This window comes from Capricornis sumatraensis, chromosome 1 (genome assembly GCF_032405125.1).
Source record: "Capricornis sumatraensis isolate serow.1 chromosome 1, serow.2, whole genome shotgun sequence".
NCBI classification, from domain to species: Eukaryota; Metazoa; Chordata; class Mammalia; order Artiodactyla; family Bovidae; genus Capricornis; species Capricornis sumatraensis.
In genome coordinates, this window is record NC_091069.1 from 189,610,536 (window position 1) to 189,627,013 (window position 16,478).

At 41.4% G+C, this 16,478-nt stretch overlaps 1 protein-coding gene across 4 annotated transcripts in view; it reads left to right on the plus strand.

The window, feature by feature from the left end:
• PARL (presenilin associated rhomboid like) overlaps nucleotides 1-13,479 on the plus strand; it is a 53,348-nt gene extending 39,869 nt beyond the window's left edge. For 2 of the 4 annotated variants that reach the window (XM_068975084.1, XM_068975102.1), the window contains 3 exons: nucleotides 10,619-10,720; nucleotides 10,858-10,955; nucleotides 13,203-13,479. In XM_068975084.1, coding sequence (XP_068831185.1) covers nucleotides 10,619-10,720; nucleotides 10,858-10,955; nucleotides 13,203-13,314 — 312 coding nt within the window. In that variant the 3' untranslated portion in view covers nucleotides 13,315-13,479. The remainder of the gene's footprint in view (nucleotides 1-10,618; nucleotides 10,721-10,857; nucleotides 10,956-13,202) is intronic. The other 2 variants (XM_068975092.1, XM_068975110.1) reach the window with 1 other exon arrangement.
• Nucleotides 13,480-16,478: the final 2,999 nt, after the last annotated feature.

A 16,478-nucleotide genomic window follows, 5' to 3' on the forward strand; every position in this document is an offset into this window, starting at 1 on the left:
TAGTTCTGTGAAAAATGTCATGGATAATGTGATAGGGATCTCATTAAATCTGTAGGTTGTTTTAGGTAGTATAGCCATTTAAATAGTATTAATTATTCCAAGCCTAGAGCATGGGATATCTTTCCATTTCTTTGTATCATCTTTAATTCCCTTTATTAATATTTTGTAGTTCTGAGCATATATCTTTCACCTCCTCGGTGAGGTTTCTATTATTTTTTATGTGATTTTAAAGGGCGTTGTTTGTTTACAGTCTCATTGTTAGTGTAAAAAAAATGCAACTGATTTCTATATGTTAATCTTGTGTCCTGCTGCCTTAATTGAATTCATTTATCAGTTCTAGTAGTTTTTGTGTGGAGTCTTTAGGATTTTCTATTGATATATAGTAGCTTGTCATTTGTGTATAATGACAGTTTTACCTTTTCCCTACCGATTTGAATACCTTTATTTGTTTTTATTGTCTGATTGCTGTGGCTTGGGCTTCCAATACCATGTTGAAGAGAAGTGCTAAGAGTGGGCATCCTGGTCTTGTTCCAGATTTTAGCAGGAAGGCTTTCAGCTTTTCACCATTGAATATTATGTTGGCTGTGGGTTTGTCATAAATCGTTTTTATTATGTTATGTTCCCTCTCTACTCATTTTTATAAGGGTTTTTATCACGAGTGAGTGTTAAAATGTATCAAATGCCTTTTCTGTATATGTTGAGACGGTCACGTGGTTTTTGTCTCTTCTCTTGTTGCTGCGTGTCACATTGGTTGATTTGCATATATTGAACCCTCCCTGTGACCTGGGGATGAATCCAGCTTGGTCACGGTGTATGACTTTTTCATATGTCCTTGGATTCAGTTTGCTAATACTTTGTTGAGATTTTTTTTGTGTCTGTATTTATCAAAGATACCGACCTGTAATTTTCTTTTTTGGTAATGTCTTTGCTTTTGGTATCCTGGTGATGTTGGCTTCATAGAATGTCTTTGGAAGTGTTCCTTCCTCTTCAGTCTTTTGGAAGAGTTTAAGAAGGAGCAGTATTAAGTTCTTCTTTGTATGTTTGATAGATTTCCCCAGCTAAGCTATCTCGTCCTGGACTTTTGTTTCAGGGATTTTTCTTTAAATTTTAGATTCTGCTTCATTTCTAGCAATTGTTCTGTTCAAATTATTTATTTCTTCCTGATTCAGTTTTGGTGGACTGTATGTTTCTAGAAAGTTGTCTGTTTTTTCCTAGATTGTCAAATTTCTTGGCATATATTTGTTCATAAGTTAAGTCACTCAGTCGTGTCCGACTCTTTGTGACCCCATGGACTGTAGCCCGCCAGGCTCCTCCGTCCATGGGATTCTCCAGGCAAGAATACTGGAGTGGGTTGCCATTTCCTTCTCCAGGGGATCTTCCTGACCCAGGGATCGAACCCAGGTCTCCCGTATTAGAGGCAGACGCTTTAACCTCTGAGCCACCAGGGAAGCCCATATTTGTTGATAGTATTCTCTTAATGGCTTTTTGTGTTTCTGTGGTATCAGTTACGATTTTTCCTCTTGTATTTCTTATTTCATTTGGATCTTCGCTCGTTTCTTCTTGGTGAGCCCAGTCAGAGATTTGTCAGTGTTGTTTACCCTGTCAAAGAACCAGCTGTTTACTGTGTTGGGTTCTTTTTTCCCTGTTATCTCTATTTTATTTATTTCCTCTCTGATCTTTAATGTCTGCTTCCTTCTGCTAGCTTGAGGTTTTGTTTGTTCTTCTATTTCACATTCTTTTGGGTGGTGGGTTAGGACTGAGGTTATTTGAGGTTGTTCTTGCGTCTTAAAGAAGGTGTTGTGTTGCTGTGAACTTCCCTCCAAGAGCTGCTTTTGCTGCATCCCATAGAGTTTGTATGGTTGTGTTTATAAACAGTTTATCATTGGCTGAATTTGCATACCAATGTTATGCAGTGGCACCCCACTCCAATACGCTTGCCTGGAGAATCCCATGGATGGAGGAGCCTGGTGGGCTGCAGTCCATGGAGTCGCAAAGAGTTGGACACAACTGAGCGACTTCAGTTTCACTTTTCACTTTGATGCATTGGAGAAGGAAATGACAACCCACTCCAGTGTTCTCGCCTGGAGAATCCCAGGGACGGGGGAGCCTGGTGGGCTGCTGTCTATGGGGTCACACACAGTTGGACATGACAAGCGACGTACCAGCATTATGATGACCTGCTTGCTGTAATTTCATTGATTTAGCTTATCACTGATCTAAACTATACATAAACTGATTTCTCATGCTTAGTTAGGAGAGTATCTTCAGTCTCTTTCTTACAAAGCTGCAAGTGAAACAAAACAATAGCTAGTGCAGATTCATTTGGCATTTCATTTTGACTTACCTATAGTGTTCTGGAAGGACAGGGAAGCATGGTGTGCTGCAGTCCATGGGGTAACAAAGAGTTGGATAGGACTTAGCGACTGAACACCAGTAGTGTTCTGGAGTATATCTCTTTGTATAACTTTTTAACGTTTTCTCTGGGTACTACAATCTATGTATATCACTACCACAATCTACTTGTGGTATCATTTTACTAATTTGAGTGAAGTGAGCCTTACCTCACTTTTTGCCCCATACCTTCTCCAGATTTTAATTGTCTTAAATATTTCCTTTGCATACATTTATGATTTTTGCTTCAACCAATAAACATGAGTTAGAAAATTCCAAGATAGAAGGACAGTCTGTTGTATTTACACGTAAGTTTTACTTTTTCCTTGATTCGTTCTGATGATCCAAGATTGCCTCCTCCTGTCATTTTGTTGTGTAGAAAACTTCTCTTAGCCACTCCTTCAGCCCCTAGCCAGTTAGGTCCGCTGTGACGGATTCTCAAGTTTTCTTTGTTCTGAGAGTGTTTTAATTTTCCCTTTCATTTTTTTTTTCTTCCCTTCATTTCTGAAGGATATTTTCATTGGATATAAAACTCCAGGCTCAGTTCTTTCAGCAGTTGAAAAACGTTGTGCCACTTTTTTTTTGACCTCCATAATCTCTGAAGAGAAATTCTTTGTTGTTCAAGTAGCTTTTCCCCTTGCAGGTAAGATGTCATTTTCTAGTACCACTTTCTAGACCTTTTCCTTTTTCTTTAGTTTCAGAAGTTTAACTGTGTGTCTCATCATGGACAGCTGTGTTAATCGTGTTTGTGGTTCACTCAGTTTCTTGCATATTTAGGTTTATGTCTTTTGGGAGTTGGTCAGCTGTTTCTTCAGGTCCCTTTTCTGCCTTGCCCTTTTTCTTCTCTCTTTCTGGGACTCTGACATGATGTTAGATAGTTTATTATCCCTAAAACCCCAGTAACTTTTTTTAAAGTCTATTTTTTCTCTGTGGTTCATATTGGGTAATTGCTATTCTGTCTCAAGGTAACTGATTAATTATTTCTGTCCTTTCATTTCTCTTGAGTCATTCATTGTTTTTATTTAGGTTATTACCGTTTTTAGTTTTCATTTTTCTTGATATCTTCTATTTCTTTGAGCCTTTCTATTTCTATGCTATTTTTTTTAACTTGTTTAAAGCATGTTTGTGATTGCTTGTTGAACCACTTTTATGATGGCTGCTTTAAAATGCTTGTTAAATAATTCTAACATCTGTGTCATCTTGATGGTTGGTATCTTTTCTCATTCGAGTTGAGATTTTTCTGGTTCTTGGAATAATGGGTGACTTTAATTTTAATTTAATTTAATTTATTTTTTTGGCCAGGCCATGCTACTTGGGAGATCTTAGATCCCTGCCTAGAAATTGAACCTGGGCCACGGCACTGAAAGTGTTGAGTCCTAACCACTGGACCTGCAGGGAATTCCCTGATAAGTGATTTTTAAGTGAAACCTGGATATTTTGGGTATTACATTATGAGACTTTAATCTTAATTAAATCTGTGTGGCAGGCCTCCTCTGACGGTGCTCTAACCGCTACTGCTGGGTGAGGTTGGTAGTCCAGGTTCCCCTCTCCAGCCCCTTTGACCGTGGTGGGGAAGGACTCTTGTTGCTGCAGGGTGGGGAGTTCTGGCTCCTCAGTAGACCTCTGCTAATACCACTCTGTCTAGGAGGAGCAAGAGTGCCTTATTACTGCTGCGTGAGTGACTTCCACTGACACCACCCTGTCAGAGGGTGGGGTGCCTTGTTAGTCTTTAAGAATGGAAGTCCAGACTCTGCACTCAGCTTTTGCTGATGGGGATCAGACCATGGTTGTTTCTGTAATGTTCTGGAGTAGAGTGGTTGTTGTCTGAAAACTTTTTGTCTTGCTAGACTGCTTTCTTGTTCCTTTGGCTAGAGTGAGTATTTTTGGGTACAGACCTATTTTGTCTGAGTTCATTTGTGTTTCCAGGTTGTGAGCTTCACCAGAGCCCAGTCTGAGCAGCATGAGGCCAAAAGAAAACTCACCACTATGTTGTTCCTTGGCTCCTAAGGTTTCTAGCTGGGCTGCTTTCCTTTCTAAGCTTTTCAGAGTTGTCTTTTATTTGTTTTACATATAACACCTGGGGGTTTTAGCAGTATGTAGCTTGCAGAAGGAGAAGGCAGTGGCACCCCACTCCAATACTTTTGTCTGGAAAATCCCATGGACGGAGAGCCTGGTAGGCTGCAGTCCATGGGGTCACTGAGAGTTGGACTCATTGACGTCACTTTCACTTTTCACTTTCATGCTTTTGAGAAGGAAATGGCAACCCACTCTAGTGTTCTTGCCTGGAGAATCCCAGGGACGGCGGAGCCTGGTGGGCTGCCGTGTGTGGGGTCACACAGAGTCGGACACGACTTAAGTGACTTAGCAGCAGCAGCAGCTTGCAGAAACAAAAGGCTTCTTAAAGCAAATTCATTTAAAATTCATAGTTTAAAAAAATCACAGACAAAAAGCTTTTATATGATAACATACATGAAGATTAAATAAAGAAAAGTACTTATGAAAATTGGTTTCCTAATAATGAGTTGACCTTTATGCATAACTTATAGGCTGTATAATCAAGTTATGAGTGGAGAATAAAAGATCCTTACCTTTAACCAAGGAGGCAGACCTCTAGGGTCTGTACGGGTTTGGGTTCATGACTCCCTGAAAGATTTGTTCTGGCTAGAAGTTCAGCATCTGCCCCCATAATCTGTTAGCATGGTGGTGGTTCAGTCACTAAGTCATGTCCAGCTCTTGTGACCCCATGGACTGTAGCCCGCCAGGCTCCTCTGTCCATGGGATTCTCCAGGCAAAAATACTGGAGTGGGTTGCCATTTCCTTCTCCAATCTATCAGCATATACTATATTAAAAAGAGTGGATGTCAGTGTCACTGAGAATTTGAAAGTTAAAGAGTAACCCCTCACCTTTCCTGCTTTATAGCAGATATGTAACTTATGTATCCTAGATTTTTAAATAAAGCCTTAAAAAGTCAACAAAACTCAGAAGAAATCAGGTTGAGACCTTATTTTCTGAGAAAGGAAAAAAACCAGTAAAATTAAACTTTCTCTCCAATGAAACAAACATAACGTGGTTAGCTGAATTTAAAGACGAGCGTTAAAATCCTATACTATCGAAATTGCTTCCCCATTGTTGTTTGTTCAGTTGCTCAGTCATGTCTGACTCTTTGCAACTCCATGAACAGTAGCACTCCAGGCTTCCCTGTCCTTCACAGCCTCCCAGAGTTTGCTCAGACTCGTGTCTATTGAGTTGGTGATGCTGTCTCTGTCTCCCCCTTCTCCTGCCCTCAATCTTTCCCAGCATCAGGGTCTTTTCCAATGATTTCGCTCTTCATATCATATTCTTCGGTGCTCAGCTTTCTTGGGGTCCAACTCTCACATCCATACATGACCACTGAAAAAACCATAGCTTTGACTAGACGGACCTTTGTTGGCAAAGTAATGCCTCTGCTTTTCAATATGCTATCTAGGTTTGTCATAGCTTTCCTACCAAGGAGCGAGCGTCTTTTAATTTCATGGCTGCAGTCACCATCTACAGTGATTTTGGAGCCCAAGAAATTAAAATTTGTCACTGTTTCCATTCTTTCCCCATCTATGTGTCATGAAGTTTTGGGACCAGATGCCATGATCATAGTTTTTTGAATGTTGAATTTAAACCAGCTTTTTCACTCTCCTCTTTGACTTTCATCAAGAGGCTCTTCAGTTCCTCTGGGCTTTTTTGCCATAAGGGTGGTGTCATCTGCATATCTGAGGTTATTGTTATTTCCCCCAGCAATCTTGATTCCAGGTTGTGCTTCATCCAGTCTGGCATTTTGCATGACATACTCTACATATAAGTTAAATAAGCAGAGTGCCAATATACAGCCTTGATGTACTCTTTCCTGATTTGGAACCAGTCCGTTGTTCCATGTCCATTTCTAACTTGCTTCTTGACCTGTGTACAAGTTTCTCAGGAAGCAGGTAAGGTGATCTGCCTTAAAGAGATTCCCATCTCTTTAAGAAAATTTAAGAATTTTCTACAGTTTGTTGTGATCCATACAGTCAAGGCTTTAGCATAGTCAGTGAAGCAGAAGTAGATTTTTTTTTTGGAATTCCCTTGCTTTTTGTATGATCCAGTGGATGTTAGCAATTTGATCTCTGGTTCCTCTGTCTTTTCTAAATCCATCTTGTACATCTGGTAATTCTCGGTTCATGTACTGTTGAAGCCTAGCTTGAAGGATTTTGAGGATTACCTTGCTAGGGTGTGAAATGAGTGCAATTATGCAGTAGTTTGAACAGTTTTTAGCATTGCCCTTCTTTGGGATTGGAATGAAAACCGACCTTTTCCAGTCCTGTGGCCACTGCTGAGTTTTCCAAATGTTCTGGCATATTGAGTGCAGCACTTTAATAGCATCATCTTTTAGGATTTGAAATAGCTCAGCTGGAATTCCATCACTTCCACTAGCTTTGGTTTGTAGTAATGCTTTCTAAGGCCCACTTGACTTTGCACTCCAGGATGTCTGGCTGTAGGTTAGTGTCACACCTTCGTGGTTTTGTGGGTTTTTAAGACCACATTTGTACAGTTCTTCTGTGTATTCTTGCCACCTCTTCTTAATATCTTCTGCTTCTGTTAGGTCTGTACCATTTCTGTCCTTTATTGAGCCCATCTTTGCATGAAATGTTCCCTTGGTATCTATAATTTTCTTGAGATCGCTGGTCTTTCCCATTTTGTTTTCCTCTCTTTCTTTGCATTGTTCACTTAAGAAGACTGTACCTCTCCGTGCTATTCTTCGAAACTCTGCATTCGGATTGGTATATCTTACCTTTCCTCCTTTGCCTTTAGCTTCTCTACCTAGTTGTTTGTAAGCCTTCCTCAGCAACCATTTTGCCTTTTTGCATTGCTTTTTCTTGGAGATGATTTTGGTCACCGCCTGTTGTAGTGTTAACGAACTTCCTTCCATAGTTCTTCAGGCACTCTATCTACCAGACCTAATCCCTAATCTGTTTGTCACTTCCACTGTTAATCATAAGGGAGTTGATTTAGGTCATACCTGACTGGCCTAATGGTTTTCCCTATTTTCTTCAATATAACTCTGTATTTTGCAATAAGTAGCTCATGATCTGGGCCAACTTCCAGTTTTGTTTTTGCTAACTGTATAGAGCTTCTCCATCTTTGGCTGCAAAGAATATTATCAGTCCAGTTTCAGTATTGACCATCTGGTGATGTCCATGTGTAGAGTTGTCTCTTGTGTTGGGAAAGGGTGTTTTCTATGACCAGTGCATTCTCTTGGTAAAACTCTGTTAGCCTTTGCTTTGCTTCATTTTGTACTCCAAGGCCAAACTTGGCTATTATCCCAGCTGTCTTTTGACTTCCTACGTTTGCATTCCAGGCCCCTATGATGAAAAGAACATCTTTTTTTGGTGTCAGACAGTCTTCATAGAACCATCCAGTTTCATCTTCAGCATTAGTGGTTGGGGCACAGACTTGGGTAATTGTGATGTTGAATGGTTTGCCTTGAAAATGAATGGAGCACCCAAGTACTGCATTTCAGACTCTTTAATTGACTGTGAGGACTACTCCATTTCTTCTGAGGGATTCTTCCTTCTTTATCAATGATTATTTTCTCCATCTAAAGTGCTCATTGTTTTTGTTTAGTTGCTAAGTCATGTCTAACTCCTTTGTGAACCCATGGACTGTAGCCCACTAGGCTCCTCTATCCATGGGATTTCCCAGGGAAGGATACTAGAGTGGGTTGCCATTTCCTTTCCAGAGGAATCTTCCCAACCCAGGGATTGAATGCAGGACACCTGCATTGCAGGCCTTTTGCAATTCCAGTGGACTCTTTACTACTGAGCCACCTGGAAAGCCTAAAGTGCTCATTACAGAAATTTAAATATTAAAGAAAATTCTTAATAGCCATTCTATGTAAAGCCAGTTTTTTTGTGACTGTAACTTATTGTACTTACTATTTTAAAGGTAGGCAGTCCCATTATCCTTCTAAAATTTTCTCAGAGTGACCTTTATATTACACAGATTTAAAAGTATTTATGTGTCTGAATAAATGGCAACTTGCTTTTTATTTTTTTTAATGACATTTTATTGTATTTATTTTTTGGTCGTACTGCACAGCTTGTGAGATCTTGGTTCTGCAACCAGAGATCAAACCCTGGCCCCTGGCAGTAGAAGCGTAGATTCTTAACCACCAGGCCACCAGGGAATTTCCACAGCTTTTTGTTTAGGAAAATGTTTGGCTTACTCTATGCAGATATCCTTTATTTTCACCTTTTTTAATCAGAGGCTTTTAATGAAAATGGACCCCCCCCTTTAAAAAAAAAAAAAAAAAAAGGCTGGGGAAATGGTCCAGCTTTTAGGAGAGCAAAGAGACAGGACGACTGTATGCAATAAGTGGGGGAAACAGCCGCAAGGGCACTAGTGGAAGAATTAACCTGACTGGAGTATATTCTGTAGATTAAATGAAAATATTGTATCAATGTAAAATTTCTTGAAATTGAGAACTATTTTGTAGGATATATTAATATAAGGAAGTATACACTGAAGTATTTAGGAGTAAAAGGGTCTGATATATGCCACCTACTCTCAAATGTTTCAGGATAAAAAAGTATTGTATGGAGAGAAAATAAGTGAAATGTGGCAGAATGGTAAAAGTTAAATCTGGTTCAGGAGTATTTTGAAGTTTTCTTCAAAGTGAAACACAGGCCTAAATGTAAAACCTAAGATAAAAACTTATAGAAGAAAACATAGAAAAAACTCATTGTGATCTTACATTAGACAAAGACTTCATAGTTGAGACACCAAAAAGCAGGACCCATAAGAAAAGAAATGATAATCAGGCTTTATGTAAGCTAAAAATTTACAATCTTCCAAAGACAGTGTTAAAAGATAACATCCTAAAAGAAAATATTTGCCCGTCAGAAGTCTGATAAAACGTGTGTCAGACTATATAAAGAAATTATAGAACGGGCAAAAGTTTGAACAGATGCTTCGAAGAAGATATATGAATAGCAAATAACCACATGAAAAGATGAACATCACTAGTCATTAGGAAAATGAAAATAAAGCCCATACTGAGATATCACTATATCTCAAAGATGATTAGGTCATCCCAGGTGCTGGTGAGGATGTGGAGAAACTGGAATCTCGTATAATGCTGATGGAGTAAAGCACTGATACTGCTTTGGAAAAGTTTGGCGGCTGCCGAGCCCCCCGTCATAGCCGACCATGCTTTGTTGCTTTTACTTATTTTAGTCTTTTGTGCCAGGCTGTGAGCTCCATTAAGGCAGGAGTTGTTGACTTTATTCCCTCTGTATCCTCAGCGTCTAGCATAGGGCCCAACTGTTTGAATGAATCATGATCTTGAGATTTAATGTAAACAAGGGATTATGATCCAGTTTCTCAGTTATTGTACCATCCAGAGAAATTAGGAACATGTGACATTAAGAAAGTTTAGTTACATTATCGTAATTTATCCAGCAGGTATTTCATAGCCATCATCAATTTAAATTATGAAGATTTGTAGCAATGTGGAGAAACACTATAGATGATGAAACTGTATAGCAATTATAATTTCAGTTATAACAAGAGATGATTGACTTACGGGTCATAAGGTTGTGAAGTTTCGATTATTTTTATTCTCAGATACAAGATTGTGAAGGAAAGAGCTTCTCAAGCAGGCAGATGCATGTGTGTCCCTGGGAGGATTCTGTGAGGGGTGGGTCATGGAGAGCCACGGGACAAATTTGGCATGCTTTCCTGGAGCAGAACATTTGTTAAATTCTTTTAAGGAAAACATTTAGTGTTATGAAGTAGGATACAAAGTTCACATGAGTTATGATAAAGCATTAAATTTGGGAGGAATTCCACACATGTGCATATTGGGAGAATTCATGCTCACTCGCTGATTGAAGGAGTTCTGTTGAGGTTTGAGAAGTCCATTTTTAGTCTCTAAATATGGTGATGCATGTGATAGGGTTCCTGAAGTTTGTCAAGTGCTGACATTGTTACATCTTACTGCCTGTAGTTTCGTCCTTGCCAGGTGGTTACTGTATCGTGGACTTGGAGCCCCTTTGCTTGTTATTTTGTACATTAGTAATGGAAAGTTGTTTAACTTTGCTCCCCTAGAAATGTATGGCTTATAAGCTTTCTGTAAGAAGTATTTCTGCTTTAGACTTTGTAGTCCTAAACAGGTGAACAGTGAGAGTTTCACATTTTCCCCTATGTGTTGGTTTGCAGTCGGGCGCAATCATGACTGTCCTTGCAGCCGTTTGCACTAAGATCCCGGAAGGGAGACTCGCCATCATCTTCCTTCCAATGTTCACGTTCACAGCAGGGAATGTGAGTATTTTTATGATGTGAAGTGCTGGGGACAGGGTGATATTTTTACATTGACTGAATTCTTGCCCTTAAATTAGAAATGTCAATGCTGGAACAATCAAAGTTGTATCAGTTCTGTTCTCTTTTCTGGCTTTCAGGCCCTAAAAGCCATTATTGCCATGGATACAGCAGGAATGATCCTGGGATGGAAATTTTTTGATCATGCAGCACATCTTGGGGGAGCTCTCTTTGGAATGTAAGTCTGAGTATGACTGACTGACATTTCTCAGGTCCTCTCCTTCCTTACCCCTGAGTAAGGCAGTTAGTTCGGGTATGGAAGCAGGGCAGGTAAGGTTGCGAGGGCAAGGAAATCGCAGTGCGGTTTGCTTTGGTCTTGAGCCGCTTCACGTGTGCAGTGAGAAGGGGAGACTCTTGGCCCTTCTCCTGCCTTGGTCATTTGTAGAGAGAGACCCTCTGTGCCTTTACCCTACCCTTAACCTCATATCACCCCAACTCATGACCTGTCACAGTTCCTAGCCCTTCTTGGATACTGTTGCCCAGCCCCCAGTCTGTGCTGTATTTCTTCCCCTATTCTCCAGCCACCTCTCCCTGCCCAGTCGCCACGCTGCTGACTTCAGCAGTGCTGGGCAGACACCCTGAGTGGGTGGAACTGGTCCTCTGCCTGCGGTGAGTGTGCTGGTGCGCGCAGCATGGCTGGGGTAGCGGCCGACGCCATCAGTGAGCGTTGACTGCTTACTGAGCATCTGCACCCAGATCCAAAGCCTTCTTGCCTGTCACACCATAGTGATTACAGTTGTCTTGTGGTTACAAGATCTCCCACTTGTGGTTCAGGCCTAAAGCATAGCAGTGCTGTAGCGACGCCACCGTAGAAATATAGACAGATGAGAGGCCCTTCAGCAGACCTGGTCTGTCTGGTGTGCTGGATCCATGATGGCCCCTGTTTTCTTGCATAAATGTTACCTTTGACCTTTATTTGATTTTTACTTTATTTCACGACAGTGGGAAAACTTAGATTTTTTTAATTAAAAATAAAAATCTATTCTTAGTGGAGCAGGTTTGCCCAGTAGGCGGTGGAACTAAGTGCCATTATGCCATTTATAATTTTCAGTGATGATTAAAGAATAGCATGTGTGAGTTCGAGCTTTAACAGCAGCACATTATAAATAGTAGAAACTGACCTGATATTATAGTATGAGAAACATAAAGATTGATGAAAGGGGTTCTGTTTTATGAACTCCAAATTTACCTGTATACTTAAATGTATACTTAAAGGAGCTTTTCCTCAGCAGTTTTTAATTTTTCTCAGCTATAATTAGATGACCTTTTTCTGAAAACTGAATCAGGTGCATTTTTGAAGTCCAGGATCTGAAAGGCAGAGGAATCCTTTCTTTTTGCTGTTTCTAGTTTCAGCTCCTTTCATTTACTCGATCTCAGTCATATCCAGAATTCATCTTTTCTGACATCTTTAATCTAGATTGAGAAATATTTATAAAATGGTACTGATTCTCTTAGAAACCTTCTGCACATTTCTTTGACTTTATGTCCCTGGAGCACATTTTATGGTCTTCACCTTGTACTGCTGCAGTAATGATAGCTATGTGCCTAAGCTAAGGTCTAATTTAATACTCTTAAAATCCTGTGAGATATTCCAGCTTGTAGAAAGGAAGCTGTTGAAAGGAGGAATTGTCCAAGGTCACAAAGCGAGTCATTGCAGAGCTGGAGTTTCAGACTGAGCGCTAGACTGTGATGCTGCTGCCAAAAAGAGGCAGAAGCTAGTTTGAAATATTTTCCTAATTTTAATTTAACCAAATGACCAGTTACATTTGAACTTGGACTTATAATCAAAACAATGTACCCATAAGATTAAAGTATTTGACTCTTTGCTTGAAATAAGGTTAAAAAGAGTTTAGAAGACAGTTTATTAATGGAAAGTCCTGACAAGTGTTTTGTTTCTTGTAAGAGTTTTTTAATTGGATTTGAATCTTAGGGTGGTCTTCTTTCTCTTGTTTTAAGTATAGCCATCATTATTAGTAAATTCTAACTCTTGACATTTCGTACACTTGACGTAATAAAAAAGAGTCCAGATTTAGAATCAGTCTGACCTGTGAGTGAGTCCTTGATTGACCACTTAGAAGCTGTTAGCATTTGGCCAAATGACTTTCTCTCAGACTCGGTTTCTTCATGTTTGTAAATGGGGAAAGTGATAGTATTTGACTTGCAGGGTTATGGTGAATTAAAAGTAGTATGCGTGTAGTACTTATGGAGTAGTCACGTTTGGTTCCATTCTACTTCCGTTTTTTATATAGTCTGTATATTAAAGGTAAGTCATTGATCTATGTTAAGTAATCAGCTATTTTAATATGCTGGTTAGTAAGTGACAGTGGCATTCAGGTTTTAAGATGTCAACGTGGTATCATGGTACTTGTTATTTGTATGTCATACTGTTTGAATGTTGGACCTGGTTTGTTCTTCTTTTCCCCAGATGGTATATTACTTACGGTCATGAACTCATTTGGAAGAACAGGGAGCCTCTAGTGAAAATTTGGCATGAAATGAGGACTAACAGCCCCAAAAAAGGAGGTGGCTCTAAGTAACTGGGGCTGGACAATACTGGCGCGTCTGGTCTGTGCTGCCTGAAGGCCCAGGAATGCAGCGGCCCTGGAGTGACCACATCTTTGCTCCTGCCTGGAAGATACTCAGCATCTAGCTTTCCCAGTATTTTAAACTGTCCCCAGAACATGTCTCATTAGAAAGTGAATTATGACAAAGTTGTGAAATAAAAGTTTATATCTCTCTAGTTTGTAAACAGAGGGTGTGTGTCTCTTTTGAAGAGCACTAGTGCTGGCCTGGAATCTCACTGTTCGTTGTTCTATTTAACATGCGCCTGAACCTGAAGAGTGTGCACATGGAAAGGTCAGAAGTGCTTGCTTTTTAATGTCAGCCTTCTAGCACCTCTGTGAAATATTTACTCTTACTTACCTACCCCTTTCCTTGCTTGGTTGACAGGTAAAAATTAAGAACATCTTCTCTCTGGCATGGTCTGAAATAACAGCTGCAATGTTTTCTAAATTTTTCCCAGGAAAGGTAGGTAATACTTTGTGGCAGTGAGTGTCATACACAAAAAGCTATTTTTAGGTTTTGCTTTCTAGGTTAAAATTAAAGCTAAATTAAGAATTAGAAGGAACTATCCTGGATAAATTCGAACTTGAATCTGAGCCTAACTGCATCTTACATTGGAAAATGTCCTTTCTCTGAAGTGAGCATCTTACTGACATAGCAGACGGGGGTTGTCGTAGCTTCCCTGTAGTGGAACAGCTTCTCATGATTGACAGTTATTTCTAGGAAATGTAATTTGAGAATTTAAGAGTTTTTCTTGAAAGGATTTATAGGGGAGTTTTGGGGTCTTTTGGTGATCTCGAAAGGTTATGCCAAATTTTGCACCTTGTGCTGTAGAGGGCCGGGCTTGTATGGTGGCGGGCACAGAGCATTGGGTTTCATGACAGCGAGAGGGAGCGGTGCCCACCTCACACGATGGTAAGAGCTAAATGGCAGTATGTGCCCAGCACCAAGGAATTGTTCGGCTATGGTGGTTCTTCATCTTCCCCACCAGGCCAGACTCTTCTCTACTGTGAAGTACTGGTCATTCTTGCCAGGCAGAGGATTCTATTCTAAACTAATGTCATTTCAAGGCAAGATAATTTTTTTTAACCTAGCCCTCATCTTGCCAGTAAGAAGCCAGGGTGGTTGTGTGTGGGAACCGCCCAAGGTCACACTGCTGTGCTTTGATATTTCTGAATATGTAGCTAATACTAACAACCCTGTGACTTACAGATGAGGCAAGAAATGTTTTTCAGAGATGGGATGGGAGGCTGAGATCATATAGACCTTCCGTATGGAGTCCAAAATGAGATTCATGTCTGTGGGCAGACCCGAAAAACAGGCAATGAAGAAGACATGGCTCCTCTTTATGATTGGTGATGGTCTGAGAAGGCACGTTTAGGTCAAGTGTCTACCTATGAGAGGCCTTGGAGGTCAGCGTCCAGCTCCAGAAGGACAAGCCTAACTGTCCAAGGCTCTGGCAACTGTCCCTACTCCTGTTTGCCCGCTGAGATACCTTCATTCCTCATCTTGGCTGCTTTGCTGACACGTGATCACCCCAAGGCCATGCTCCGCCTGGCTCGTGTGCCTCGGCCTCTGCCACCTCTACTGCGCTCTGCAGTGTGGGGTCCCAGAAGTGCAGCCTTAGCCCTCTTTTCTCTCCACTTCTGTGGCTTCAGTTACCTCCGTGAAATTGTCTTCTGAGCTCTGTCACTCTGTACCTGTGTCTGCTGCCTGTCAAACATAGTTCTAGGTCCTGGATCCCACTGTGCAGGCATGTCAAATGTCACTCCTGGCTTAAGCCAGAAACCTGGGCCATTCTAGATTCCCTCTCTCACCTCTTGTTTATAGAATCCAGCCCCTTCTCTCCACTCTCAGCACCTGTGCGTTAAGTCCCAGTCCCTTGTCCCTAACCTGGCTGTAAAGACTGCTCTCCAGCTGCTCTCTGAAATGTCCTGTACTTCTCCATATGGCCACAGAGTGCTGGAAACACTCTAGTCATTTCCTGTTGTCGCCTGTGAAAAACGGCTTGTGAGCCCTGTAGTGTGGCTGCCGAGGCCCTCCGTGATCCAGCCCTGGCTGCCTGTGGCTGAACCCCTGGGCCCTGACCCCTGTGTCCCCACCCGGTCCTGCTGTCCACCCTCACTGCGGGTGGTAAGTCCAGGCCCCTGGCCCCGTTTCCACTGCTGGAAAGCTCTGGTACACTGGTTTCCATGTCTTGTCACCCACTGCTCTGTAAACCTCCTGAAGGCATCCAGCATTATTCCAGGAACAAAGCAATAATAAGTGCTGTTTTAACTGTTTAATGAATGAATTAAGTCAAAACAAGAAGAGCTGCTCTTTTTTTTTCCCTCCTGCAGGACGGACTGTTGTAGTCACAAGTCTCCCGAGTGGCTGACCCACGGCCGTGGTGCATGGAGGTCACACAGAGCAGGTGGGTAATCTGAGCAGGTGTGTCGTCTCCCAGCGTCTTCACAGAACACAGGGTTCCTCTGCTGCTGCCTTGGGTCATGGCTGGGTCCAGGCAGCTGAGCTGCTGCCACTTCGGGCAGTCATCGTGTCACGTCACTGTGCTTTCGAGCTAAGACCAGCAATGCAATGGTTTGGGAGAGGAATCTCTCTTGACTGGCCAGGGCTATACTGCAGTTCCTCTGAGGTGCAGGCTGGATACTGTCCAGGTATATGCTTGAGATGGTGCACTGGGTAATTAATGTTGTTTCGATAGTTACTAGTAACTGGTCTGCAGTGCACACTGAGGGCTTGTGTCAATTCAGGAAGGCTTGTGTGGCCAGGGATTGTCTGATAACCTTGTTATGCCTGAAACAGACTGACCTTTAGCTTGGAGGATTACCTTAGCTCTGCACAGGAGGGAGAGGAACTTTTATAGCATAGTAGCCAAAGATTTGTGGCAGCTTTATAAAGCTAAATCAAGCCTTTGGAGCCATGCTTTAAAATTAGGGATTTTAGACCTCAGGAAATGTCAGTTGAGGGCTAATGTCAATTCTCAGTGGAAGGCTGAATTGGTTGTCACAAATTTGGCATTATAAAGGCTGATTCAAACGCGTGTTCTCCGGGAAGTGCAGCCCCAAGTCTTCTCTCTGATCCACTCATCGCTACATCTCGTGCTTGCCCGCAAGCCCCGTGTGCCGCCTCGCACAAA